At 40.6% G+C, this 27,912-nt stretch overlaps 1 protein-coding gene and 1 long non-coding RNA gene across 2 annotated transcripts in view; one reads left to right on the top strand and one right to left on the bottom strand.

Annotated features, from left to right (window-relative positions):
* LOC138390483 (uncharacterized) overlaps nucleotides 1-9,736 on the bottom strand; it is a 34,440-nt gene extending 24,704 nt beyond the window's left edge. The window contains exons 1-3 of the long non-coding RNA XR_011234545.1: nucleotides 9,674-9,736; nucleotides 4,884-5,085; nucleotides 4,391-4,509 (exon numbers count right to left, since the gene is read on the bottom strand). This is a non-coding gene — a long non-coding RNA (uncharacterized lncRNA). The remainder of the gene's footprint in view (nucleotides 1-4,390; nucleotides 4,510-4,883; nucleotides 5,086-9,673) is intronic.
* A 238-nt stretch (nucleotides 9,737-9,974) lies between these two features.
* The window catches only part of UBR4 (ubiquitin protein ligase E3 component n-recognin 4), a 127,812-nt gene continuing 109,874 nt past the window's right edge, over nucleotides 9,975-27,912 (top strand). The window contains exons 1-11 of the mRNA XM_069479418.1: nucleotides 9,975-10,168; nucleotides 16,634-16,731; nucleotides 17,951-18,054; nucleotides 18,811-18,940; nucleotides 19,050-19,189; nucleotides 19,688-19,790; nucleotides 19,929-20,070; nucleotides 20,584-20,708; nucleotides 23,685-23,809; nucleotides 24,607-24,666; nucleotides 24,764-24,954. Of these exons, the coding sequence (XP_069335519.1) occupies nucleotides 9,993-10,168; nucleotides 16,634-16,731; nucleotides 17,951-18,054; nucleotides 18,811-18,940; nucleotides 19,050-19,189; nucleotides 19,688-19,790; nucleotides 19,929-20,070; nucleotides 20,584-20,708; nucleotides 23,685-23,809; nucleotides 24,607-24,666; nucleotides 24,764-24,954 (1,394 nt within the window). The 5' untranslated portion in view covers nucleotides 9,975-9,992. The remainder of the gene's footprint in view (nucleotides 10,169-16,633; nucleotides 16,732-17,950; nucleotides 18,055-18,810; nucleotides 18,941-19,049; nucleotides 19,190-19,687; nucleotides 19,791-19,928; nucleotides 20,071-20,583; nucleotides 20,709-23,684; nucleotides 23,810-24,606; nucleotides 24,667-24,763; nucleotides 24,955-27,912) is intronic.

The following is a 27,912-nucleotide window of genomic DNA, read 5'->3' as shown; positions in this document are numbered from 1 at the left end:
TAGTAATAAAATTGTCAATATGATATTAATGAGTGAACATCTCAGCATCTGTGGAAATAAGAGGCATCTATTTCATCCTGACCCAAGTGTATGTTGTTTAATGTGAGCTGAGAGAAGGGATTAGGTGCAAGTTAAAAAAAATTCTGCCCCAGTTTTGAGAAAGCCTGGCTGGAATTTTGACTGTCTGATATAAATATCTGCAAACTACATTGTAAGCTATCGTCATGCTGCCTGTTCTGCTTGCCCAGCCCAATTAATCTGCAAGATTCCAGTTTCCATTTACCTCTGTGCCAGAATCTCAAAGAACAAGCTGACAGGAGGGAAGTTATCTGCCCTTTTGTAAAATTCCATGTATTGCGGCTTTAATCATTACAGTTTTACTGAAAGTTACCTCAAAACAGATGCTTAAAATAGCCAATGCTAATGCCATAGTCAAATCTAAGTCTTTTCTTAGTTTTCAACCTTCCTTAATTTTAAAGTAGCATTTGGTTCAGAGCAGCTGTGCTCGGCTTCCACCTATGGCTTCTGAGACTGTATGTTTCGTCTTTTAATTCTCTATTTGTTTTCTTTTCTTCCTCTTTTTCTGTGCATATCCCTTGAGCCAGCTCTCCCCCTGTCTTCACAATTAGGTTAATTTTGGGGCCCCTTACAATGTTTCACTTAAAAGGGGAATTCCTGAGTGTTTCCTAGGGTTTTTTTTTTTTTTCTGAGACAGAGTCTCACTGTGTTGCCCAGGCTAGAGTGCCATGACGTCAGCCTAGCTCACAGCAACCTCAGAGTCCTAGGCTTAAGCGATCCTCCTGCCTCAGCCTTCTGAGTAGCTGAGACTACAGGCATGTGCCACCACTGCCTGGCTAATTTTTTTCTACATATATTTTTAGCTGTCCAGCTGATTTCTTTCTATTTTTAGTAGAGACAGGGTCTCGCTCTTGCTCAGGCTGGTCTTGAACCCCTGACCTCGAGTGATCCTCCCACCTTGGCCTCCCAGAGTGCTAGGATTACAGGCGTGAACCACCGCGCCCGGCCCCTAGGCCTTTTTAAAAACTAGTTTAACATGTAAGAATTTTTGGCACAAAATTTTGCAACCTAAATAGTACTTAAGGATTCTCAGTCCCTGTTCAGCATAATGTAAAATGGGTTTTGGCTTTTGTTGATTTTTTTCTTAGCCCTTGACTTGGGATAAAAATCAACTATGGGGGAACATGCATGAATTAAACACAGAATTCCAGTTATAACAATTATTCAGGGTCAGTAATATAATGAGATCAGTATTTTTGTGTGTGTAAAATAATAATGTATGGTGCCCTATCCATCGTCTTTTTTTTTTTTGGGACAGATTCTTACTCTATCACCTGGGCTAGAGTGCTGTGGTGTCAGCCTAGCTCACAGCAACCTCAAACTCCTGGGCTCAAGCAATTCTCCTGCCTCAGCCTCCCGAGTAGCTGGGAACACAGGCTTGCACCACCATACCCAGCTAATGTTTTCTATTTTTAGTAGAGACAGGGGTCTGGCTCTTGCTCAGGGTGGTCTTGAACTTCAGACCTCAAGTGATCCTCCCACCGTGATCTCCCAGAGTGCTAGGATTATAGCCTTGAGCCACTGTGCCCAGCCCCGCCCCCACTTTTTTTTTTTTTTTTTTTTTTATTAAAGAGAGAGAATCTCACTTTGTAACCTAGGCTGTAGAGCCATGGTGCCATCATAGCTCACTATAACATCGAATTCCAGGCTCAAACTTCCTGCTTCAGCCTTCCAAGTAGATGGGACTATGGGTTCACGCTGCCACGCCTGGCTAATTTTTTAATATTGTTTTGTAGAGACGGGAGTCTTGCTGTGTTGTCCAGGCTGGTGTCAAACTCCTGGCCTTAAGCCATTTTCCCATCCTAGCCTCCCAAAGTGCTAGGATTACAGGCGTGAGCCATCGTGCCTGGACTGAAGCTTCTTGAAGGCATTCCTTTGGCCCTCTGCTTATCCATAAATCCTTGTCAGCCTCTCATTTTAATGAGAGGATGTTACTCCTCTCCCCTGCTTTAAAGACTGCTAACCTATATAGCTTCCTGCTTACCTAGCACCACAGAACAGCTGTGCTTAAGGTATTATAGATATGAGCATTTCACCCCATTACAGAAAGCACTTAGGATAGCTTACAAGATTAAAAAAATGAAAACTAACCGGGTCAAGAAATAGCAACAAGAATAACAAACGTGGTTCACATCCACAGTGGTTCAAATACATTTGTGGTGGACACCCATCCCCCCCAAAAAAGATGGATATACATAACCCATCTTGAAGCTCCTCTAAAATTGATCCCTAGATTAAGCCAGACCAGCAGAGAGGTAGCTGTGCACCCAGATTGAATTTTGGGGGCAGTATTTTGTCATAGCCCATCCTCAGGAATGGGTTTTAGAACTCGGTGCTATATTTATTCTAGAGATGTTGTTAAGGACATTGTTTATTACTTAGAGGACAAATGGGAGAAACTTCCCACTGGTCTCAATATCAGAAACAGTTGTCTCAAGTCACTTTTAGAATTATTTTTATTTGCTTGATTATAAATAGAACATGCTTATTGTACAAAAGTTTAAGATATAAAAATTAATTTGCACTAGTACTAATATTAATTACTTATGTGGGCACTGATAGGCCAGTGTTTGTTCTTGTATATAAAGTTTTCTTAGTGAGATCGTGCCATTTAATTCTGCTACTCGTCTTTTCAACTATTGCATCCTGAACATCATGTATTTTTTTTTTTTTGGAGACATGGTCTTGCTTTGTTGCCTGGGCACGAGGGCAGTGGGGTGATTACAGCTGCCATGGCATCAGCCTACCTCACTGCAACCTCAAACTCCTGGGCTCAAGTGATCCAGCTGCCTCGGCCTTCCGAGTAGCTGGGACCACAGGTGCACACACCATCCCACCCGGCTAATTTTTCTATTTTTTTTGTAGAGACAGGGGTCTCCCCATGTTGCTAAAACTCCTGACCTCAAATGATCCTCCCACCTGGGCCTCTCAAAGTGCTAGGATTATAGGCATGAGCCACCCACGCCCAGCCACATATTCTTAAAGATGTTCAAAATCCTTTCCGGAACAAAATCTGATAGGAAAACATTCTTTAACTCCTAATTTAAGTGTTACAGATTTTAATGCAAGTCACCTAATCTCTCTGAATTAGTTTCATTATTTGTGTGAGGGCCCAGGTCATGTGGTCTGTAAGGTGTCTTTCAGCTTGAAAACTTCAGATTTGTAATTTCACTGCTTTTATGAATTGCTCTTCTTTTTAAGAGCCTATTACATAAGCTATAAGAATCATCCCAAGACTCACTCACTAATTTCTGCTAATTTAAAATTTTGCTTTTAAGTCATGAATCTATTCTCTCTCTCATTTTTTTCGTAATTTTTTAAAAAATTATTTTATTTTTCTTTTAGAGTCATGCTTTGGTGCCTCCTGCCTCAGCTGGGACTACAGGCGTGTGCCACCACATCAGCTGATTTTTCTATTTTTAGTAGAGATGGAGTCTTGCTCTTGCTCAAGCTCACCTCGAACTCCTGAGCTCAAGGGATCCTCCCACCTTGGCCTCCCAGAGTGTTGTGATTACAGGCATGAGTCACCATGTTTTGCCCCAAATAGGCTTTGGAAAACATTCTTTATAATAAATATCTTACTAGTCAAAAATTGACAATTATCCATCTGTAATTAATACAGAAGTAGACATGCCATCCTGTGTACTTTTATTCTTTATAAAATATAAACTGAAGCTATTCAGTTACATTGAAGCTACTTTTCAATAATGAAGGAGATACTGGTACTTTGTATGAATCAGCTGCTTTGACTTTTGTTACTAAATTCCTTTTTTTTTTTGAGACAGAGTCTCACTCTGTTGCCCAGGCTAGAGTGAGTGCCGTGGCGTCAGCCTAGCTCACAGCAACCTCAAACTCCTGAGCTTAAGCGATCCTCCTGTCTCAGCCTCCCGAGTAGCTGGGACTACAGGCATGCACCACCATGCCCGGCTAATTTTTTCTATATATATTTTTAGCTGTCCATATAATTTCTTTCTATTTTTAGTAGAAATGGGGTCTCACTCTTGCTCAGGCTGGTCTCGAACTCCTGAGCTCAAACGATCCACCCACCTCGGCCTCCCAGAGTGCTAGGATTACAGGCGTGAGCCACCGCGCCCAGCCTGTTACTAAATTCTTTATTTTAAAAAGACTATGTAGGCCAGGCACAGTGGTTCATGCCTGCAATCCCAGCTCTTTGGTGGGAGGCTGAGGCAGGAGGATTGTTTGAGGCCAGGAGTTTGAGACCAGCTTGGGCAACACAGTGAGACCTGCCCCCATCTCTACAAAAAGTAAAAATAAATAAATAAATAAATTAGCCAGGTGATGTGGCACTCACCTGTAGTCCCAGCTACTTGGGAAGCTGAGGCAGGAGGAATGCTTGAGCCCAGGAGTTCAAGGCTGCAATGAGCTATGACAGGACCATTGGACTCCAGTCTGGGTGATTAAGTGGAGACTCTGTCTCAAAAAAAATTGAAAAGACTACATAAGTAAAGTTTTTTGTTAAAACAATGGCAAAACATTAAGGTGAGTTTTCCTTTTAAAATCCCCCTCCACTCTCTATTTCCCAGAGGTCACCACTGAAGAATTTGGTGTGTTATCTCTCCAGACCACAAAATATTCTGCAACTTGATTTCATCACTTAATATGTCATGGAGAGCTCCCATATTGGCACCATGATCTCCCACACCATTTTTAATGGTTACAAGGGTGCAGTTCTTCAGTGTTCTCTTGTTAGAGATTTTTTTATGACATCAATTAAACACTCTTTCAGGAATATCTACTATTCATGTCACCTTTCCAGTAAGAATTTATAAAGGATGTATACACACCTGCCATCCCAGTGTTTTCAGGAGTTAAGAGTGTGATGTCAGTTGAGACTGACCTTCAACCAAGAAGCTTGTTTCCCACCAGCAATAAGGCTTATAAAAACTTCTGATCCATGATACTGACAAGATGCCATTTCCAGTATGGAGACCAAGACCATTTAGGAAGGTGTGTTGAAGCACATTTTCCTGTGCTGTAACATGCAATCTGAATGAAAGTCAAGAAAGCAAACTAAAAATACATTTCAAAAGCACATTTCCTTATACAAGCTTCATTGTACTTCTTTATAGTCTGTTCACATCATGGCTTTGATGGTATTATAGAGCCTATGTGCTCTAGAGCTAGACCATAACACTGATAATCAGAATGCCATTTATTGATGATAATGAAGACTATAACTGCAAAGAGGACTAGAATACTTATGTCTGCTAGCTGTCATATATATTCTCTTCTATAAAACAGCTGATACACTGAGTTAAAATGCTATTATAAGTTTGCTTGGTTGTTATGGAGTTAGAATAGGGGATGCGATATCCTACGTGTGGTTTTTACTATAGGCATATATCTGCAATGGAGATCAGGATGGACCCTCCCTACCTTCCTGTCCCCCCCCGCCCCACTCCACCAACAGTGCTAAAGGATACAGTATCATCATCTGGCTCCACTTTCCCTAGACTTTACATGTAAACTACTTTCCTTCTGTTAGGTGTCTCGTGTATAGCAGGCTCTCTATCATACTCTAATCATGGTTTCCTAATTACAAAGCAAAGGCATCATAAAGCAAAGTATTTATAAACTGTTTTTTCCTTTTTGTTTTGACACAATTCCAGACTTACAGAAAAGCTGCAAGAACAGTACAAAGAATTTCCAGATACGCTCTGCTCAGATGCCCCAATGTATAACACTTTACCACATTTGCTCTATCCTTTTCCCTGTGTTGTGTTTCTCTCAATCTGATAGGTCACTCTGGGAGGCCGAGGCGGGAGGATCACTCGAGGTTAGGAGTTCGAGACCAGCCTGAGCAAGAGTGAGACCCCATCTCTACTAAAAAATAGAAAGAAATTATCTGGACAACTAAAAATATATAGAAAAAATTAGCCGGCCACGGTGGTGCATGTCTGTAGTCCCAGCTACTCGGGAGGCTGAGGCAGAAGGATCGCTTAAGCCCAGGAGTTTGAGGTTGCTGTGAGCTAGGCTGACACCACAGCACTCTAGCCCAGGCAACAGAGCAAGACTCTGTCAAAAAAAAAAAAAAAAAAATCTGATATGTCAAAACTTTCCCGAGAATGTAAATCCTAAAAGACAGTAATAGCCCAACTGAGGAATAAAAAGTAATGTTTCAGGCCGGGCACAGTGGCTCACGCCTGTAATCCTAGCACTCTGGGAGGCAGAGGTGGGTGGATCGTTTGAGCTCAGGAGTTCGAGACCAGCCTGAGCAAGAGCGAGACCCCATCTCTACTAAAAATAGAAAGAAATTATACGGACAGCTAAAAATATATATAGAAAAAATTAGCCGGGCATGGTGGTGCATGCCTGTAGTCCCAGCTACTCGGGAGGCTGAGACAGGAGGATCGCTTGAGCTCAGGAGTTTGAGGTTGCTGTGAGCTAGGCTGACGCCACGGCACTCACTCTAGCCTGGGCAACAGAGTGAGACTCTGTCTCAAAAAAAAAAAAAAAATAATAATGTTTCATAAAACTTCTCTGATATAATTTTGATCTTATGTAAGTTACTTGATTAAGCTGAATTAGTGTATCTAAGCTTCGTTTTTATAGAAGTTTGTGAGTCAGGGACTTGTTAATTGACATTGTCTATTAATGAACACCATTGCAAATTTGGATGTTCACTTTACTGTACTAATTTTAACAATTTCAATCTTGCTCTTTCCTTCCTTGGTTTCCTATAAATCTTGCTTCCTGCTGTTCTGTAAAACTGATATTCTATTCTAGTCCCTGCACAATTACCAAAATTATTTCTCTTTCTTAAAGCAAGAAGGCTGCAAGGCAATTTTCTTTTAAAGTCACACATATGAAATACAATATTATGGGGAAAAGACTCAATATTTGTGGATTACAAATAATTGTACCATATTACTAAATTGAGTTGGGCTTCTAATCTAATTCCTTATATTCTTGTTGAATTACCAAAAAGGAGCTGCTCTCCAATTGTAGTTTTCATTATTGCAGTATGAGTTTCCACAAAATATGCACTGATTACTTGCTCTTGTAACTTTGTAAAACCTTGAGAACAGATTCACCTCTGTTGTCCCCTGGGAGCTAACAACTAAGGTTTATTCATTTAATTGTTTCTAAAAACACTGTATCTGTTAAGGATTTACTTTAAGCAACTCTGTATCAGATGGTCTTTTTTTTTTTTTTTTTTAAATAAAGATGCCATTATCTGTTGCTTTTGTGTCTCTTACACTGAGGCACACTGACCTCTTATTTGTTTTTAGATTGTTTGACATATAATTTACAAAGTGTACAAATCATAACCATATGACTCAAGGACTACTGTGTGTGTATATCCATGTAACCACTACTTGTGTAGAGATATAGAACTTTTCTCTCTCATGTTGTAACGATTCGGATTTTTTTTTTCTTTTAATAAGAAAAATATTAAAGGATTACTGTAATTATAAATGGAAATAAATGTCAGGTTTTCTTTCCATAGATTCATAAGCCTATTACCAACAATTCTTTATTCCAGACATTAAATCACTTAATAAAAAAATTTAAAAGCCATTCTTTATTGCACATTTACAATATATTCCATAATCTTCTAGTTAAATAAATCACTAAATTACAAAAAAAATATTTTTAATATCTTTTTATCTTTAATATATTTAACAGCTCCCAACAGTTCTCTTCATCAGTGCCTCACACTGCTCTTTAACCCATAGCAGGCAGCAATGGCTGCTTCTTTTTCTTTAATTGCATTTCCTGTAACATGAGTATATCATATCCTTTATCTTTTATCAGTTTTAAATTCCAGTTATTTGCCAGGCACCAGGAATTAGAAGGGAACTAGTATTTTAAGTTCTTTAGTTAATTCATAAAAATTATTTATAATTCTTTAGTTTCTATCTTATTTTCTTTCTTTTTTCTTTTCTTTAGAGACAGAGTCTTTTTTTTTTTTTTTTTTTGAGACAGAGTCTCACTCTGTTGCCCAGGCTAGAGTGCCATGGCGAGAGCCTAGCTCACAGCAACCTCAAACTCTTGGGCTCAAGCAATCCTCCTGTCTTAGCCTCCTGAGTAGCTGGGACTACAGGCATGTGCCACCATGCCCAGCTAATTTTTTCTATATATATTTTTAGTTGTCCAGATAATTTCTTTCTACTTTTTAGTAGAGACGGGGTCTCGCTCTTGCTCAGGTTGGTCTCAAACTTCTGACCTTGAGCGATCCTCCCTCCTTGGCCTCCCAGAGTGCTAGGATTACAGGTGTGAGTCACTGCCCCTGGCCTCTATCTTATTTTCTTGATCAGAGTATCAGAAGCTTGTGTTTCATCTAGGAGTCTTTTTTAGCCTCTCTCTTTTATCATCTAAATTTGGAAAGAAGATGCCATTCCAAGTCTTTGTGGCAACACTAGAACAAACCTCCAGTACTGAAATAAATGGAAGATCTTTATTTGGATTGCTTTCTCCCAATCTATGAGCCAGGAATATAAAAATGAATGTAATAAGTATGAATTTGGGTAGAGGTACAGATCTCCTGGTGATAATCTGGATTTGCCTTTTATTCTCTTCTGGCTGCAGCAGATGGAGGGGGAAGGAAGCAGAGCAGGAACATTTGATATTTCATTTCTCAAAGTCTCTCCAAGAGAACTTTTGCAGATTATTTTTGTCCTTTGGTTAAAATTAATGTCCCAAAGCCACTATAAAATTCTTGGTCTCCTGCCCTTCCTTAGGGCTCTGGTTCAGCATCTCCAAGCAGTGCAATATTTACCGTGTTATGGAAAGTTTTTTTCCTTCCATTTTTCATGTTTAAGAAGCTTGCTGCTTTTATTATCCCCTGGTAGGTCCACACTAAAGGAAAATCCCTACTGTGATCATTGAAGCCATATTTTCCTCCAAGACTGGCCTTGACTGAATTTTATTTCTAATGTAATTTTTTTTTTTTTTTACTAAAAGATTAATCAGGTACCAATTTATCTATTAGCGTTACAATCGAGATAAGACTTCTAAAACATGCGGGAGAATTTAGGGCTTTAGGAATTTCAAACCGTCTCCACAGTTCTTGCGAAGATGTCTTTATTTAAGCTGACTGTAGGCCACAGGCCGAGAGCCTGAAGCCGTTCACCAAGATCTGTCCTGAGTGCCTGCATACCTTTCCTCAACCCAAACAGCTTTTCACTCTTAGCTCTTGTAGCCAGATCATTTTGCCGGCAAACATCTCAGAATTATCTCCTGGGAATAAAAGCTTACACTCTTCCATTGCTAGTCGAAAAACGGGGAAAACGTAACCCTGTGGGGCAAACTGCAAAGCGGGATGCATGAGATCTGGAAAGATTATTAATGAAAGTAATCCAAACACATAAGAGATTCGAGCGCGAAGGGAATCAGATTAGTGATTAAAATCATAGCGAGAGGTGGTGAGAGGAGAAAGCTTTGTAAACTCTGAAGCGCTATAGTATTACTATTGGGGGCATTAGGAAGGCAAAGAAGCGGGTGAGAGTGGTTAAGCTTTGGCCTCCTCTTCTCGTCCTTAGCTGTCCCGAGCTGGGGCCATCATATTCGCCGATGTGTAGTCTACTCTGCATCCCTAAACTTGCCCACCGAACCTAAGCCCCAAACTCACCTTTCCTGGGTGCCCGGAAGCTCCGTTGCTCCCACCTGCCTGAGAGCCTCTCAGCACGCAGGCGCGGAGGTTAACGCTCCCCACTCCACCGCCTCCGAAGCGCTACGTTCTGCGCAGGCGCAGGACTCCGACCCGCCCCGACAACTCGCCAATCTCCCGCTGTGGGAGCGGAGAAGTCGCTCCGCGGGTTGCGTCTTTTTGGCCCGCGACCGCGTCGCGTAGTCTGACGCAACGGATTGCGTCACTTCCGCCCCCTCCCGGGAGGCGGCGCTGGGCCGGTGGCAAGCCACCGGAGGGAGCCGCAGTAGTACGACGGAAGATGGCGACGAGCGGCGGCGAAGAGGCGGCGGCAGCGGCGCCGGCGCCCGGGGCCCCGGCAACAGGGGCGGACACGACCCCTGGCTGGGAGGTGGCGGTGCGGCCCCTGCTGTCCGCGTCCTACTCCGCCTTCGAGATGAAGGAGTTGCCGCAGCTGGTGGCCTCAGTCATCGAGAGGTACCGGGCGGCGGCTCCGGCGGGGCGGCGTAGTGGGGGAGGGGGAAGGGGAGGTCGATCCGGATCATCTGGACCCGCTTCCCCGGCCTCCTCCTGCCGCTCGGGGACCCCCGCCCCAGCCCCGGTCTCGGGGCTCCCTGGCCCTGGGAGACGAGGGCTTATCCGGGGTTCCTTCCGGCAGCCCTTATAATCTGTGCCTCAGTTTCCCCTCTGGAGCAAAACTTTTGAGGCCGCCCTCGGGGGAGGGCGTGCCCAGACTCGTGTGCGAGTGACTTTGACTTGCATCGCGCTCTTCAGAGAAGGTCCGCAGGGCTGCCCCTGTGTTAAGGTCAAGGCACAGATGAGTTTGCATTTCTCGCTTTCACTCATCCCCAAAGCCTGGGCGAGAGCGGAGCCCCGCGTTTAAGTTGGGGACCTACTACATAATTTAATAACCGTCTCTCCGTGGTGCTGTAATCACTGGGGGCACGTGCTGTTTCTGTGATTGAAGCCACTGGTTACCCTTGATGACTTTCTTTTTACTTGCACTCTTTGTACATTTCCTTCCTGACGGTCTTTGATTAAAACCATTTTAGTGTGTGAGTGAGAGATCATTTTCCCAAAGGAGTGTGTCGTCTTTCCCTCCCTTCCCCCTCCCCCAATAAGATATCTTCACTCTTTGACAAGGGAGACTGTTGGTTTGCTGCTACACAGTTTTGTCTTTTTGCACAGTGATTCTTAGCTAGTGAGAGTGGTACTCACATGAAGGTGGTGATTTCAGAGTGCTTTTTCCTGACATACTGTGTGCAGAGGAGTCTTTCATTAGTTTAATAGTAGACTTATGCTTTTAAAGCCAGTCTCACTTTCATTTTTCTAGCCAAACCTTACTTCAGCAACTTCCTGAAATGGCTAGATAGGTCATTTTAGCTTCATGTCAACCAGGGTATATCTAAATGTTATCCAGGCGGTTAGAGATAACTACTTGCTACTCTGGGGAGGTCCCTGATTTGACAAGTTTTTTTTTATTATGGTGCTTTTTATTGTTGTTAGGCTTGTGATGCTTTGGATGCAGAGTTTTTAACAAATTATAATAAAATAATGGTTGGGTTTGGTGACTTCACAGTTAACTTTACAGAAGGGTTTTCCTACTAATCATTAAGCCAAGAATGTTCCGAAGATGTAAGAGTGTATCATAGATATTACTTTCAAATTGTGTAGCCTCTTTTCAGTGTTTTAAACATTTGGATTAGTGGTATTTTTCTTGACTCATAGTCATGTTACTTTATGGTCAACCATGTTACACTCTTTTTAGAACATGCTTTTATGTTTTCACAGACGTGAGCTGAGTAGGTTATAAAGTCATTTTTTGACACCCTCCCATAACATCCTGTATTCTGGGACCATGCCTTTTAAAGTATAATAGTTACACAACACACTCCAACCTGTGGAAGGAGTGAAAACCAAATACATCAAACTATGTTTAAATTTTGCCGTGTAAGTGTTAGTAGCCTCTCCCACACCCTCTCTTTGAAAGCCTGTTATGTGTCTTCTGCAGGCTCTGTGAGAGGAGTACGAACTTAAGAATTTCCAGGAGAAGTATCTGGTTTACAAGTTCTTTAAAGTGAGAAGAGCTAAACATATCATGTTCAGTTTGGTATACAGCAAGGGTGGGCAAACGTCCTATAAAGGGATAGATAGTAAATAGTTGTGAGTCACGTGGTCACTATGTGGCCTGCTCAACTCTGCAATTGTAGCGTGAAAACAGCCACACTAGATAAATGAATAGGTGTGGCTGTGTTCAAAATCTTATCTATGGACAATGACATTGGAATTTTATGTGATATTTACATGTCACAAAATATGATTTTGATTATTTTTTTTGAGACAGTCTTGCTCTGTTGCCCGGTCTGGAGTGCAACAGCCTAGCTCACAGCAACCTCAAACTCCTGGGATCCAGCGATCCTCAGCCTCTCGAGTAGCTGGGACTACAAGTGTGCACCACCACGCCCAGCTAATTTTTTTCTATTTTTTTTCTAGTTGCCCAGCTAATTTTTTCTGTTTTTAGTAGAGACGGTATCGCTCTTGTTCAGGCTGGTCTCAGAACTCCTGAGCTCAAGCAATCCTCCTGTCTCGGCCTCCCAGAGTGCTAGGATTACAGGCATGAGCCACCGCACCGGCCTATTTTGATTGTTTTTCCAACCATTAAAAAAACATGAAAAGCATTCTTAGCTTTGAGCCGTACAATAAAAGGTGACTGGCTGAGTTTGGCCTGCAGGCCATAGTTTGCCAACCCCTAGCTTAGCGCACACAAATTATACCCTTGTATCAGTATTCTGTTTCTCAAAAGTTTTATGTATTTGGTGTTCCAAAATATGAAGCAAAGGTCTCAGAATTGTGGAATTTTTTCTTGCATAGAGAGTTATGGCCACAGAATATAGTACCAAATCAAAGCCAACACTGTATAGATGCTGAGGTGGGCTTTGTTTTCTTTCTCTTGTTCTGCCTGTGCTGTTTTTCTTTCTTGTCTGCAAGGACTGTCTATTTTTCTGTTGCTCCCCTTTTTGATGTCCTGGCTCCATCATGCTAGCCCTTACTTCCTGTCTGGCAGCCTGTTCATCCGTTGAATTCCTCTCTTTTGACTATGGGGAATGATGATATATGCTCTAGGAGAGTCCTCAGTACTCCAGCATTCTACTTTCTATCTCTATTTTTTCATACTTTTATGGTTGGAATTGACTTTTTGAAGAAAAGACAGGTAAAAATTCCTAGGTCTAGACCCTGTTTGTTAAGTTTGTTTGACTTTGTAACCAAACTGTAAAACAAAGGAGAAATAGATCAGCATGAATAAATTGGGAAGTGGACCCTCAAAAGTCATTAGATTTTTAAAAGAAAAATATACCTGCGTTTATTTAAAAGGGAGTTCATTTTCATTTCTATTGCCTGTAACACTAGCATGTCTTTTAGTAGTAAAGACCTACTAAAATCTTTGTAACACTGTTACTTAATACATAGCTTAAAGAAAATCTTTTCAACACTATTACTTTCCCAGGACAGAAATGGAACTAGCACTAGTTCAATGGAGCACATACCATGTGTGGGATGAATTAGTATAGTTGGGGAATGTAGCCTTCCATGTTAAGGTACTGAGAATTCCTTTCTTTCTTTCTTTTTTTTTTTTTTTGAGACAGATTCTCACTCTGTTGCCCGGACTAGAGTGCCGTGGCGTCAGCCTAGCTCACAGCAACCTCAAACTCCTGGGCTCAAGCAATCCTTCTGCTTCAGCCTCCGGAGTAGCTGGGACTACAGGCACGCGCCACCATGCCCGGCTAATTTTTTCTCTATATTTTTAGTTGTCTGGCTGATTTCTTTCTATTTTTAGTAGAGACGGGGTCTCGCTCTTGCTCAGAGAATTTCTTTCTTAACTCTGTGAAAGATATACTGGTGAGCATGGTTGTCATTGAACATGTTGGTTGAATCTTTGTAGATTAAAAAAATACATATGCCCCTTCCCCTGGGCCGGTCCTTCCTGGGCAGACCCGGCCTCTTTAAAGTCTCTACTCCCAAATATTTGATAGAATTTAGGGCAAAGAGACCTGCTTCGGAAAGGGGCAGGGGGTGCTGTTAAACATTCCCATTAGAAAATACACAATCGTTTTCTAAAAATCTTAAAAAGGAAAAAGGGATGCATGCATACTATATTCATTTCAATTTATATGCTGTAGGTCATGAACTGATAATTGACGCACAGAAAAAAAAGCCCACTACCAAAAGATAGAGTATGGCGTGAGATTAGTCCTTGCGATTAATATTTCCATATCTTAGTATAACATTCACCACAGGGTTGTCAAGAGTATGAGTGAAGTATCTGAAAAAAAGTTCTCAGTTCTTTGGTTCACACAGACGACCATGTACATATAAGAATAAGCATAATGGGTTCTGTATATGCTCGGAAGTTGGTGAATCTGATGTGGGGAAAGGGGCTCGGGGTATTTTCACTGTTTACAAAAAAGGTAAACAGTATGTTATTTAAGAGGGAGAAGGGAGGTGAATCCTTAGTCTTTTATTATTAATATATCCCCTCCTCAGATTTCCATTTCTTCCTGGAAAGACCTAGGTATTTCCAGACCCTGCCAGTTCCTTTTTCGCTTACACATCAAATTGTATTCTCTGACCTGGCTGCTTAGCTGCCGTTTGCCTTTGTACTCTGCATCACATTTATTCAGCATGCAGTATAAAAGCTTCAGATTCTATGTCTATCAGCAGTGTTTCAGGCTCAGTGGTGCTATTGTTGAAAAGTTTATTAGAAGCAGCAGGTGTTTCAGGAAAATAGTTTGACCAATTAGAACAAAGACACCTTTCACCTTTCAGTCTCCTTATTTTTGTTTCTTTGTATAATATTTACCTTCAATTTCTTTGCCCTTCACCTTCCTACCTAACTTCTTGCCCTTTGTTCCGTTTTTTCATTTCTTAGCATCCTCTGGGGTCTTCGTGTCTATCAGTTTCTTGGGGAATGAGGGTGGGGTAGGTAAGAATGGCCCCACACACCCCTTTTAGCTGACTCATGCACGCTGTTCTCTAAAATCAGGAGATAAGACAATGTCCATGACTTCTGTATTCCCTTCTTCAAGTGTTTTTAAAACTAATTTTTCCCAGGTTTATTCTTAGTTGCCATAATCAAATTGTAAGTGGAGCTGAAGACTGCTCCATTTTTCTTCTGCCATTATCTGTCTTTCCCCAAAGTTCAATCTTCATGTTTCTTTGTTGGAATGAGACTATTGTGTATTTCTGGAGGAGGAAGTTAGGTTCATTAAATCACAATAGAGTAACACTGAACCAGGCAATTAAATGAGTCTATTTCTATATTTTAGATATATTTCATTATCGAAATGAGAATGAAAACAACAGAATAAGTTCATTCTTTGGGTGGGCAGTTTTTCTCTTAAATTTGATAAACCTGTTTAGCTGAAAAAAGTGGGGGTAAGCAGCTCCGAACTTTTGAAATAAATCAGGGAAGGTAAATGAACTCAGTAAAACATAATATCAAATTACAGAGTGGGCCACTGTACTCTAGCTGGGGTGAGAGAGTGAGACTGTGTTTCAAAAAAAAAAAAAAAAAATTACAGAGTGGGAAAGCCTTAGGACAGTGCATAAGAAGGTATAAGGATGGAAGTGAAGGAAAAACTAAGTATATGTGGTAGAAACAAGGGGCTTTAGGGAATTTTCTGCTGACTATATGAGCCTTACAAATATGTTGGTCACCTGGAACTTTTGAGTGCTGCTTGGTGTTTAAAGGTTTTGTTTCCTCCTTTTTATCATCCTGTCAATTAAGAGAAAGTATCTTTGGTGAGCAGGAAGATACTTGCACATGATAGATACAACATAATTTTTTTTTTTTTTTTTTTTTTTTGGTGAAGGAGATATTCTAAGGTATTCTAAGATATTCAAATCTTTGATACATACCCATTTATCCTTGATAAATCTCCAAATAGCAAAATGCTTGCAGTGCCAGACTCTTAAGAGTTGTTTGAGGTGATTCATCACTGACATTGGCACCTTCCAAACACTGACTTGTCTTTTTGGCTCCTGTGTTCATTTGGCAAGTGGATAGTCTTGCAGGGAGTGAATGGAGTCCTCACTTTGTTTACATTTCCCTTCCTAGACTGATACTTCTTGCTGGGGAATTAACTCACTAAGGAAACTATGTAGCCACATCTTTGCTCTTTTCATTTAATATGATACATTTTAGTCTTTGCTTTGCTTTGCTTTCATGTTTCATCAATTATGCATTAGCATCTGATTTCATAGAATGACTTAAATGTATCTAGCCTTTAGACCTTGTTGCGTTCCAGGTTTTTTTGTAAGAAGGCATTTCCTCTGCTAAAAATAAGGGATGTGGTTTAAAAAAAAAAAATCACTGACTGTTGTGATCTAGCTTTAGGTAGAGTGGGGGGATGACTCTGGAACCTGGTGAATTTGAGGTTTTAGCACTGATCACATGATTTCGTACCTTGAGTTGTTGATTCTTTTTAAGTTGCTATATTATGGGATAGCCTTGTTTGATCTTCCAAATGGGTTATTTTAATCTGTATTCCCACTAATAGAATTTTGATTGCTCTGGTCTACCCTCTTTTGGCCATCAATAATTTAGGCATTATTAGCTTTTGGTCATTGCCAATCAGTAATATAGAACAAATTGGTATCCTGTTATGTTTGTACTGGCATTTCTTTAGTTCTAAGTGAGTTGGAAAATATTTTCTGTTTATTACCTTCTGCTTCTTATTAAGCCTGATAATCTTGAACAAGATATTTAATTTTGTTCCCTAAACTTTAGTTTACCAATCTTGAATGTAGGGATGATAATACTACTTACCAAGTAGGGTTGCTAAAAGTATTAACTAAGGTAATAGCCATAAAGGGGTATCTGGCACATAGTAAGCACTAAGTAAATCTGACTGATTTTGTTTTGTTTTTTTTTTTTTTTGGTAGTGAATCAGAAATCCTGCACCATGAGAAGCAGTACGAACCATTCTACTCATCTTTTGTTGCACTTTCCACACACTATATTACAACAGTTTGCAGCCTCAGTAAGTATTCCATTCTTGTCACTCCCTTCTGAAGGCTTGTGAATAGGGGGATTGTTTATCCTCCTGTTAGAGTGTCTGAACAAGTTGTTAATGAAGTCTGAGTTTTAGCACTCCTAAGCTGCTCACCCAGGAGTGGAGATAGCTGTCAGCTAGGATGAGGCTCCAGAGATTCCCTTACCTCGGCCAACTAAATGGAATTTAAAAATAATAGGGCTTAGACACCTGCTTCATAACCATTGTCAGCCTCTCTTCCCTTCTGGATTAAAAGCATTTTATTGAATTCATACATGTAATTACTAGTGTGTTAATTTCTTGGGGGCTGTTGATGGGTAGATATTGTCCTGTGGGCTTAGCAGCCACTAACTAAGGCTTTATTGCTTATTTGGTTTTGGTGAGAATGTGAATTTTTCTTTTGTGTGCTATCACATATGAAGGTATTTCCATTTCAGTTCACATTTTCTTCATTTTTCTGCCGGAAAAGTGACTAAGCCCCATTTTACATTATTTCTGAATTTTTACATTTTCAGTTGTTTTAAATCCTAACTCAGTTCTCAAGAATTTTAATTATTTGTTTACTTGAATAGTTTGCTAAGCAAGTAAACTGAAAACAAACTATAGAGTTGCTGAATAATCTTTTAGTGCCCAATAGTGTTTATTATAGGCACTGGCTACTGGTGGAAGAATTACTTTTAGCTTGAAGAAACTTTGTTTAGGGAGCCCCTTGCAAAATGTCATTTTAGAATCTGCGGGAAAGGAGAAGTAGTAGAGTCTAGTGGCTAACAGCATGAACTGTAGAGGCAGACTGCCTGGATTTGAATGTGACTTTGTGACTTTGGGCAAGTCTTTTAACCTCTCTGTGCTTTAGTTTGCTCATCTGTTAAAAATGGGGGGAGAGGATAATAACAATATCTACCTCATAGAATTGGCTTAAGTAAAGGAGTTAATACATTTGAAGTGCTTGGCACTAAGTGTGACCTAAATATCTCTTATAACAGATACTTTAATTTCCAATAAATTTAAGGTAAATTGATCTATATGCAATTGATAGTTATGAGTGCCAGAATACCTTTGTTTTCCCCTTGGGTTTTTGGTTCTGAATGATTATTAGCATAGAGTGACATTGGGAACATTGGACATGGAGCTCAATACTTGTTTTGCTTGATCGATTGGTTGTGGGGCTGAGCAGTCTGAGATTAAGTAAAGTTCATTCCTTTCCCAGTTCCCCGGAACCAACTTCAGTCGGTGGCAGCAGCCTGTAAAGTTCTCATTGAGTTTTCCCTCCTGCGTCTGGAGAATCCAGATGAGGCTTGTGCTGTGTCTCAGGTGAGAGTTATGGACCCATCTGTGGCCCTTTTAATAAAGGAGGATTGTGCTGACTAGGAATTGATGGAGAGCAGGTGGCACAGAGCAGAGGTCAGCAAACTTATTTTTAATGGACCAGATAGGAAATAATTGCCAGGCCAAATGTTATCTACTGCACTAGTCAGTTCTACCCTTGTAGTGTGAAAGTGGCCTAGACACTAAGTAAGTGAACGAACGTGTCTGTGTTGCAATAAACTGTATTTACAAAACAGATAGTGGGGCTGAAATGGAACTATAGTTTGCCACCCTCTGGTAGGTAGGCCTACACAGTATTTTTTAAGGATTGCAAATTACATACATACAGGGGCCAGGCAGGTAACAGAAAATGAGGAAAGTGTGCTAGTTGAGAAGGTTGCAGGCCCCAACTAAAGGAGCCGATCACTCTTTGGCTGTAGTTGATTATTGCTCTGCAGAAGTGGAGGCACACAGTTGCTGGATTTTGTGAGTTATTGAGAAATGTAAACAATATGGATTTGTATGTGAATCCTTCCATTTTTAAAAACGTTAGCCATAACTTCAAATACTAAAAAAGTACTACGAGACACTGAGACAAATCTACAAGCTAGATTTAGTCTGAGGACCATCAGCTTTCCATCTTTGCTTTAGTGTATTCTTCAAATTGCTGATCTTTATATGAACCTAAATTTGGCCCTGTGTGAGAATTCCCAAAAGAGTGGAGTCTTTTGAAAGATATATTTGAGTTTGCTTTCTTTTCAGAAACACTTGATTCTACTAATCAAGGGCCTGTGCACTGGCTGTAGCCGACTTGATAGAACTGAAATTATCACATTTACAGCGATGATGAAATCTGCCAAGCTGCCACAAACAGTGAAGACACTTTCAGATGGTGGGTGTTCTTTTGACCTGATTACACGGCTGCCTTCTTGGCCAACATTTCCTTTTTTGCCTTCCAGTGGCACTCTGCTCAGCCCTTTTCTTGCTTTTATATCTTACAGTGGAAGATCAGAAAGAGCTGGCCTCACCAGTAAGCCCTGAGCTGAGGCAGAAGGAGGTACAGATGAATTTTTTGAACCAGCTGACCTCAGTGTTCAACCCTAGAACTGTAGTGTCCCAACCTATCAGTCCACAGACTCTGGTGAGTTCCTTCAGCCAAATATCCTTGTCTCCATGGGATTTAAGATGATAACGCCAGAGGAGAAAAGCAATGTATTTTATGTTTGCTATATGAAATGATATACATGCCTATGGTAGAAAAAAGTTGAAGAATACAAAACAAGGAAAATTCACCCAACTCCTTCTGTTCGCAGTTATTGCTATTTTAGTGACCATTCTTCTAAGCATCTCTCAGTGCAAATGAACAAAGAACATGTACAGTTTTCCGTAAAAGGCATCACTCTATACTAGTTGTAGAGTATATATATTTTAAAGCTATATATTTTTTCCCCCCTTTTGGAAATATAACCTGCATTTTCTCCAACATTAGTGAGGAATTTCCCCTTTATTAACTGAGGAATCTGAAGAATATCTACAGAGCTACTGCTTACTTTTGACAGATGGTCTGATTCTGAACTGCAGGGCAGCAGGCAGTGTGATCAGATGATACTGTCTTGATAGGCCCTGTGTTTCTTTTCAGATGGAAGGAGAAACTGATGAGCAGTCATCCACAGATCAAGCCTCTGCTATCAAAACCAAAAATGTGTTCATAGCTCAGAATGTAGCTAGTCTTCAAGAGCTTGGTAAGACTCCTAGCTGTTGTCAGAAAGCTGGTTTCTCTGCTTACAAAAATTTATTAAGTGTGCTTCTTTCATACGGAGAAAAATCAAACATCAGACAGAGAGGCCTGTTTGTAAACTTATGCCTTTTCATTAATGTAGGTGGCTCAGAAAAGCTACTACGTGTGTGTTTGAACCTGCCATATTTCCTACGCTACATCAATCGGTTCCAAGATGCGGTGTTAGCTAATTCCTTCTTCATCATGCCTGCAACAGTAGCAGATGCCACTGCTGTTCGAAATGGGTAAGGTGCTCCACGGTGCATATGCTTTACATTCTAATCAAAAAAGAGAGAACTGGGGCCGGGTGCAGTGGCTCTTGCCTGTAATCCTAACACTCTGGGAGGCCAAGGTGGGGGGCGTGGGGGGAGATCATTTGAGCTCAGGAGTTCAAGACCAGCCTGAGCAAGAGCGAGACCCTGTCTCTACTAAAAATAGAAAGAAATTATATGGACAACCAAAATTATATACAGAAAATATTAGCCAAGCATGGTGGCACATGCCTGTAGTCCCAGCTACTTGGGAAGCTAAGGCAGGAGGATTGCTTGAGCCCAGGAGTTTGAGGTTGCTATGAGTTAGGCTAACGCCATGACACTCTAGCCTGTGCAACAGAGTGAGACTCTGTCTCAAAAAAAAAAAAAAAAAGAAAGAGATAACTGATTAGTTTTTATGGCATACTGATTTTCTTTAACTGTCACATTATAGAAACAAGTGATTGTAAGATATACTTGTTGATCTTCTCCTCTGTTATTTTCTAGTTTTCATTCACTGGTGATTGATGTAACTATGGCATTGGATACCCTTTCTCTACCTGTGCTGGAACCTTTGAATCCTTCTCGTCTACAGGATGTGACAGTCCTCAGCCTAAGTTGTTTGTATGCAGGTGAGAAGTTGTTACGTCTAGTCTCATTTTCTCAGCCAAGTATGCTTTCAGGAAACCATGAGAATTCTTCCTAGTACTCTACTCTTTTCCTCTTTACTTCGTTCCCCCAAGGATCATCTAATATTGCATCTAGGTGAATAAAGTTTCAGTAGGAATCTTTGTAAATGGTCCTATAGTTTAACTGCTGGCATTGTTAAATGCATATTTATTTCATAGTATGTACAGATATTAAGTAGTTACTGTATGAAAAACAAGATGCCAAGGACTATTGGGATATTGAGATGAACATGTGGTCCCTGCCCTCAAGGAGCCTACACCTGAGCAGTGGAGAACAGGGCTAAATAGTATAATATAAAACAGGAGGATAAAAGCAATAATAGAACATTTTGGGTACACAAAGGAGAGAGAGATTGAGTCTTGCTGTGGGAGCAGGTTTGCAAAAGGCTTCTTGGGAACAGGTGGTATCTGTTTATATTGATAAATGTGAAGAATGTTATTCTTCAGGATCCCATAAAATCCCCCTTTTTCCTGTTGATCATACTGCCTTGGAAGTGGGGCTGGCAGCAGGTGTTTACTCTCTTTTACCTTACTGTTAAAATGACTTTTTAACCCAAGTCACTGATCCTTGGTTTTAAATTCCAAGAGATACCGTATTCCTGGTATGTCTTATGTAGCACTATAGCACTTCCTAAGTTTGCTTGGTTCTGCAAGTGAAGGTTTGAACAGGGAGTCATGGAAACCTGACCTTGAGAGCACCAAAAAATTGCTGAGGTTGGTTTATCTCCCTACGTTGTTTGAACAGCTTTACTTTGAACATCTGTGTGTAAATAGGAATAAAAAGATAAAGGCCTCTGTGCTCTTAGGGACCTTACTGTCTTTTAGAGGATGCTATTAATAGTAAATAACTTTTATATATAAAGAGAAACTGAATGAGAGGTCAGGAGAAAATGCTGTGAAAGTGTATAGGAGGTAGAGCTCACTTTCAGTGGGAAAGGCAGTAGTCACAAAAGAGTTTTGATGTGCCTTATAAGACAGGAAGGGTGGTGACTCGTGCCTGTACTCTTAGCTACTTGAGAGGCTGAGGTGGGAGGATCACTTGAGGCCAGGAGTTCAAGACATCAGCCTGAACAACATAGTAGGACTCCATCTCTTAAATAAATAAATGACCAATTAGTAAAAAAAAAAAAAAAAATTGGCTAGGCATGGTGGCTCATTCTTATAGTCCCAGCTATTTTTGAGGCTGAGGTAGGGGGATCACTTGATCCCAGGAATTTGAGGCTGCCATGAGCTGTGATTGCTCCACTGCTGTCCAGCCTAGGCAACAGAGTGAGACCTATCTCTTAAAAAAAAAAAAAGACTAGTAGAATTTCAGCTTGGTAATCCCTAGGCAGAGAAAAAAGCAGGACCAAAAGTGTCCTAGAGTTTGGAGGAACTGCGTGAGAGAGAGAGAGAGTGTGTGTATGTGTGCGTGTATAAGTATAGGTTTTATAGGTATTCGTGGATGTTGTATAATTAGACAGAAAATAGGACTCAGAAATGCATACTGAGTCATTTAGAGCATATCCTGTAGACAGTAGAGACCAATAAATATTCTGAAGTGTCAGAGGATCCGAGCTGTATTCCAGGAAGAGCATTCAGGCAATAGTGTGCAGGTATTTTGGTATGGGGAAATACTGGAGGTGCGGAGACTAGTTAGGAGGAATTATAGTAATTCAGGCAAGACACGTTTAGGGACTGAGCTAGAGCAACAGCATTTAGAAAGCTAAGGACACATGTGAGAATGTGCTCTCTCCAAGCCACTTTCCAGGGCTTAGTTTCTTAGTGCTCTACCTTTGATCTTGCATTTTTAAATTTGAGGTTTATTAATTTTGATTTTCAGGTAATTTTATGACCGTCATATGGATCTCAGTGTACTTAGTCAATAAGTGATTAAAGTCAATAAGGATTAAAGATTCCTTAAAAATTTGTAGTTGGACTAAAGATCCCAAGTCTGCTTTGTTGTTGAAATTTGATAAATTGGGTTTTGATTTAAGGAAAGCAATTTGACTTTGATGTCTTTGAGAAGTACCAAGTATGGGATTTTTTTTCATAATCTTAAAAATTTTTTTATTTTTAATTTTAATTTAAAAAAATTACTGGATTTTATTTTTAAAGCAGTTTTAAGCTTATAGAAAAATAGAGCAGATTGTATAGACCTGCTGTGTTATATAAAACCATATATACCTTCTCCCTCCATATACAGTTTTACCTATTAGTATCAATAATATCTTGAATTAGTATAGTATTAATACATTTGTTATCATTGATGAACCAATATTGATACAGTATTATTAACTAAAGTCCATAGTTTACATTGGGGTTCCCTTTTTGTGTTTTTGCAGTTCTGTGGGTTTTGACAAATACATAGTGTCATGTTTCCACCATGACCATATCATACAGCATAGTTTAACTGCCCTAAAAACCCTGTGCTCCACCTGTTCATCCCTTACCCTTGGTGACCACTGATGTTTTTGCTATAGTTTTACCTTTTCTGAAATGTCATGTAGTTGGAGTCATATAGGAAGCTGGCTTTTCAGATTGACTTTCTTCACTTAGCAACATGCATTTAAGGTTCCTCCTTGTCTTTTCTGGTTTGATAGCTCATCTCTTTTTATTGTCGAGTAATATTCCATTGTATGGATATACCACAATTGATCTATTCATCTATTGAGGACATCTTGTTTGCTTCTAATTGTTGGCAATTATGAATAAACCTGAAATAAATATTCATGTGCAGTTTTTTTGTGTGAACTTAAGTTTTCAGCTCATTTGGATAAGTTCCTAGGAGCATGATTGCTGGATTGTATGGTTTTATAGAGTTTATTTTCAGTAATCAAATCATGGAATTGCTTGTGAGTGGGGTATGGTTTTGTGTTTCAGCTTTGGTGAATACTTGGGAGTACTCTATAATTGGGACTTGTGCTTCTTCTTTTTCAGGGGTGAGTGTAGCAACCTGCATGGCCATCCTGCACGTGGGTAGTGCCCAGCAAGTGCGGACAGGGTCCACGAGCTCCAAAGAAGAAGACTATGAAAGTGATGCAGCTACAATTGTCCAGAAATGTGTAAGCCAATTATCTGGGGATGTGGGAACCTTAATTGTTTACAGTATTGTTTGGAGTATGGCCGCTTTCACTTTCTTCCTTGATAGAGGAAAGGACTTAGAGTATTCTCCACACTCCTTTCCCTGGGTAGTAGGTCTAAGAGGTAGGTATTCAGCTTGTTTATTTGGCTTATTGGTTTGCATGGGTGCTTACCTTTGTCTTTTGGTTCTGTAGAAAACACTACAACTTTGTGGTGGCAGTGGGCCTTGTGAAAGATTAGTCATTCATGTAGCAAATACATTTGATGGGTTACTAGGTGTCGGTGTACTTTTAGAGGAGACATGATGAACAAGATAATTTTGGATAGTGATAAGCACATAGAAACTATAAATTGTGATTGAATGTGATCTGATGTGGGGCTGGACGTGCTGCTTTTGATTGAGTGGAGGGATCACCTCTGAGAAGATGACATTTGAACTGAATGAAAAAAGGAGGCTGAGCGCGGTGGTTCTCACCTGTAGTCCCAGCTACTCAGGAGGCTGACGCAGGAGGATCACTTGAACCTAAGGGTTTGAGGTTGCAGTGAGCAATGATGATGCCACTGTACTCTACTTGGGGTGACAGAGCAAGACCCTGTCTCAAAAAAAAAAAAAGTCAGCTCCATATGAAGATCAAGGAAAGTGTAATGTGATTGTATCATTGAAAAGTGACCTGAGGATATTTAACTCTTCAAGTTATATTAATTTGGGTAGAATTTAGCATTTATGATGAAATATGTCAACTTGTTCAGATTCTTGTGTCTGTTTGACATTGAATAGCTGGAAATCTATGACATGATTGGACAAGCAATCAGCAGTTCCCGCCGGGCTGGTGGTGAGGTAAGACGCACATCTCTGCTGTGTTCTTCCTGTCTTGTCATCTCTAAGATGTGCATGTCTCTATGTTTAAATCTTTATTTTATGCCTTTCACAACAGCACTATCAGAATTTCCAATTGCTGGGTGCCTGGTGCTTGTTAAACAGCCTTTTCCTCATATTGAACCTCAGTCCTACTGCCTTGGCTGATAAGGGGAAAGAGAAGGATCCGCTGGCTGCCCTCCGAGTCAGAGACATACTTTCTCGCACAAAAGAGGGAGTGGGCTCTCCCAAACTGGGGCCTGGAAAAGGGTATGTGTCTACTTGATTGCCATTCCTGCTTCGTTTTGTTTCCCTGCCATTCTATATTGATGAGGAGCTAGTGTAACTCCTCTCCTCTCTATAGCAATAGAAAAATTTGCCTTCCTACCTGATTTGAATTTATAACAAGATAATGATCACAATCTACTATCTCCACAAGATAGCATTGTGATTTTGTGTAAGTCACTCATTCTCTGTGATCCTATTTCCTCACCTATCCAAGGGAAAAAATGTCTGTGTAATACGTATTTTAGGATTTTTGTGAAGTTCAAATCCAAAAAAAATGCTTCTGTCTTCCAAAGTGGGCTTTTTGGATTTGGACTTGAGTACTTACTTGCATGTGTAACCCGTAAGGGTGAGGATATTGTCATGTCCTCCTTGTTTGCTTCCTAAAACTTTTGCTATTGTTTTGATGAAGTGTGGGCAGTAAGACCTGCTTGCTAGGAAAACAAGAGATATGACTAGTATGCTGTTTAAGGTTTTGTTTTCCAAGCCCCGGCATTTCTGGATTTTATTTATTCATTCAGTCCCTATCTTGTACTAGGCTGCATTCTAGGTATTGAGGATATAGCACTAAACAAAGCAACATCCTTGCCTTTATGGAGTAATAACACTGGAGAAACAGTGAACAAATATACTAACAAGTACATTACAGATTATCATATATAAGGGTAGAGGAGAAAAAGAAGCCAGAGCAAGGGGTTGTAGAGTTACAGGGGCTGTTATTTTCATAAGGATGGTCCAGAAAGGGCTCTGAAGAGAAGATGTGAAGACCATGTGTAAGGTGACAGAACAAACGATGGAAGTATTTGGGGTAAATTGTTCAGGTTTGAGGTAGAAGTATGATTGACGTTTTTGAGGATCAGCAAGGTCAGTGTGGCTAGAATGGAGAAATCAAGGCAGGAGAGTGGTAGAAAATCAGGTTAGAGAGACAGCCAGAGGCCAGGTCATCTCAGGCCAGGTGCAGTCAGTAACTGGTAAGAGGGTTTTCAACAGGGCAAAAATGTGACCTTTTGTACTGGTGACCTGAGAGTAGACTGCGGGGGCATAAGACAGGAAGGAGGGAAGACAGTTAGGAGCTAATGTATTACTCTAAGCGAGAGATGAAGTCGACTGGGGGATAGGGTGGTGGCAACAAAGGCAGAGAAAAGAGGACAGATTGGGATATGTTGGGAACGTACAGCTGACAGGATTTGCTGATGGCTTGGATGTAGAGTGTGAGAAAGATGACACCAAAATTATTTGGCTTTGAGCAGCACCTGGGTTGTGTAATTTACCGATATAGGGAACACCAGTTTAAGAGTAGGCTGAGTGGGAGGAAGGGGAAGAAACAAATAATCTTGGCCATGATGCATTTGAAATGACTGTTAGACCTCTATGTGAGATGTTGAGGAGGCAGCTGGACAGGTGAGTCTGGACTTATAGGAAGAGGTCAAATTCTGGACTGCGTCCACAGATTATCCACTGAGTATCTTCTCTGTCCCAGGCTCTGTGTTAGTTCTGGAATGCTGTGATGAACACAGAAAGTGGACACATTCCCTAGACACATGGAGTAGATACTCATACAAATATATGTCAGATTATATCTAGAGAGTATTATACTAGGAGTGTTTGACCTAGCCAGGGAAATCAAGGCCAGCTTCCCCAAGGAAGTGCTAATTAAGCTGAAATCTGATATAGGAATGGAGTCGTAGACAGTAGATACTAGGCAAAGTAAGGAGATGAGAGTTTCCTAGAGCGAGCAGTAGTTTGTGATTTTATGAGTGGCTTTCTTCATTCTTGGCATTGTAAAGGGAAATGGGTGAATGCCAAAAATTATATCTTTAGAAATAGCAGTTATACTGTTAAAATGGCTGTTGTTTCTTCTGATTTTAAAACAATATGTGGGCCAGGTGCGGTGGCTCACACCTGTAATCCTAGCACTCTGGGAGCCCGAGGTGGGCAGATTGTTTGAGTTCAGGAGTTCGAGACCAGCCTGAGCAAGAGCGAGATCCCGCCTCTACTAAAAATAGAAATTATATGGACAGCTAAAAATATATACAGAAAAATTAGCTGAGCATGGTGACGCATGCCTGTAGTCCCAGCTACTCAAGAGGCTGAGGCAGAAGCATTGGTTGAGCCCAGGAGTTTGAGGTTGCTGTGAGCTAAGCTGACACCATGACACTCTAGCCTGGGCAATAGAGTGAGACTCTGTCTCCAAAAAAAAAAAAAAATATGTACTTTTATAAGTTGCAGACCATACAAATGAGCATAAATAAGAAAGGAAAAAAATCATCCCAAATCCTACCACTCAAATTGGTAAACATTCCTTCAAACATTTTTGTGTACATATATATATAAAACATATAAGTTTACAAAAATGAGATCATTGTGTATGAAATATTATAGACATCTTTTCAATGACACTATTGTTTTTTTTTATTTTTATTTTTTTATTTTTTTAAAGTCCATATAATTTCTTTCTATTTTTAGTAGAGATGGGGTCTCGCTCTTGCTCAGGCTGGTCTCGAACTCCTGACCTTGAGCGATCCACCCGCCTCAGCCTCCCAGAGTGCTAGGATTACAGGCGTGAGCCACCGCGCCCGGCCTCAGTGACACTATTGTAAAGTCTACATAATTTTTTTTTTTTTTTTTTTTTTTTGAGACAGAGTCTCACTCTGTTGCCCAGGCTAGAGTGAGTGCCATGGCGTCAGCCTAGCTCACAGCAACCTCAAACTCCTGAGCTCAAGCAATCCTCCTGTCTCAGCCTCCCGAGTAGCTGGGACTACAGGCATGCGCCACCATGCCCGGCTAATTTTTTCTATATATATTTTTAGCTGTCCATATAATTTCTTTCTATTTTTAGTAGAGATGGGGTCTCGCTCTTGCTCAGGCTGGTCTCGAACTCCTGAGCTCAAACGATCCGCCCACCTCGGCCTCCCAGAGTGCTAGGATTACAGGCGTGAGCCA

The sequence above is a fragment of the Eulemur rufifrons genome, chromosome 8, assembly GCF_041146395.1.
Source record: "Eulemur rufifrons isolate Redbay chromosome 8, OSU_ERuf_1, whole genome shotgun sequence".
Lineage (NCBI taxonomy): Eukaryota > Metazoa > Chordata > Mammalia > Primates > Lemuridae > Eulemur > Eulemur rufifrons.
This window is presented reverse-complemented; position numbering and strand designations above follow the sequence as displayed.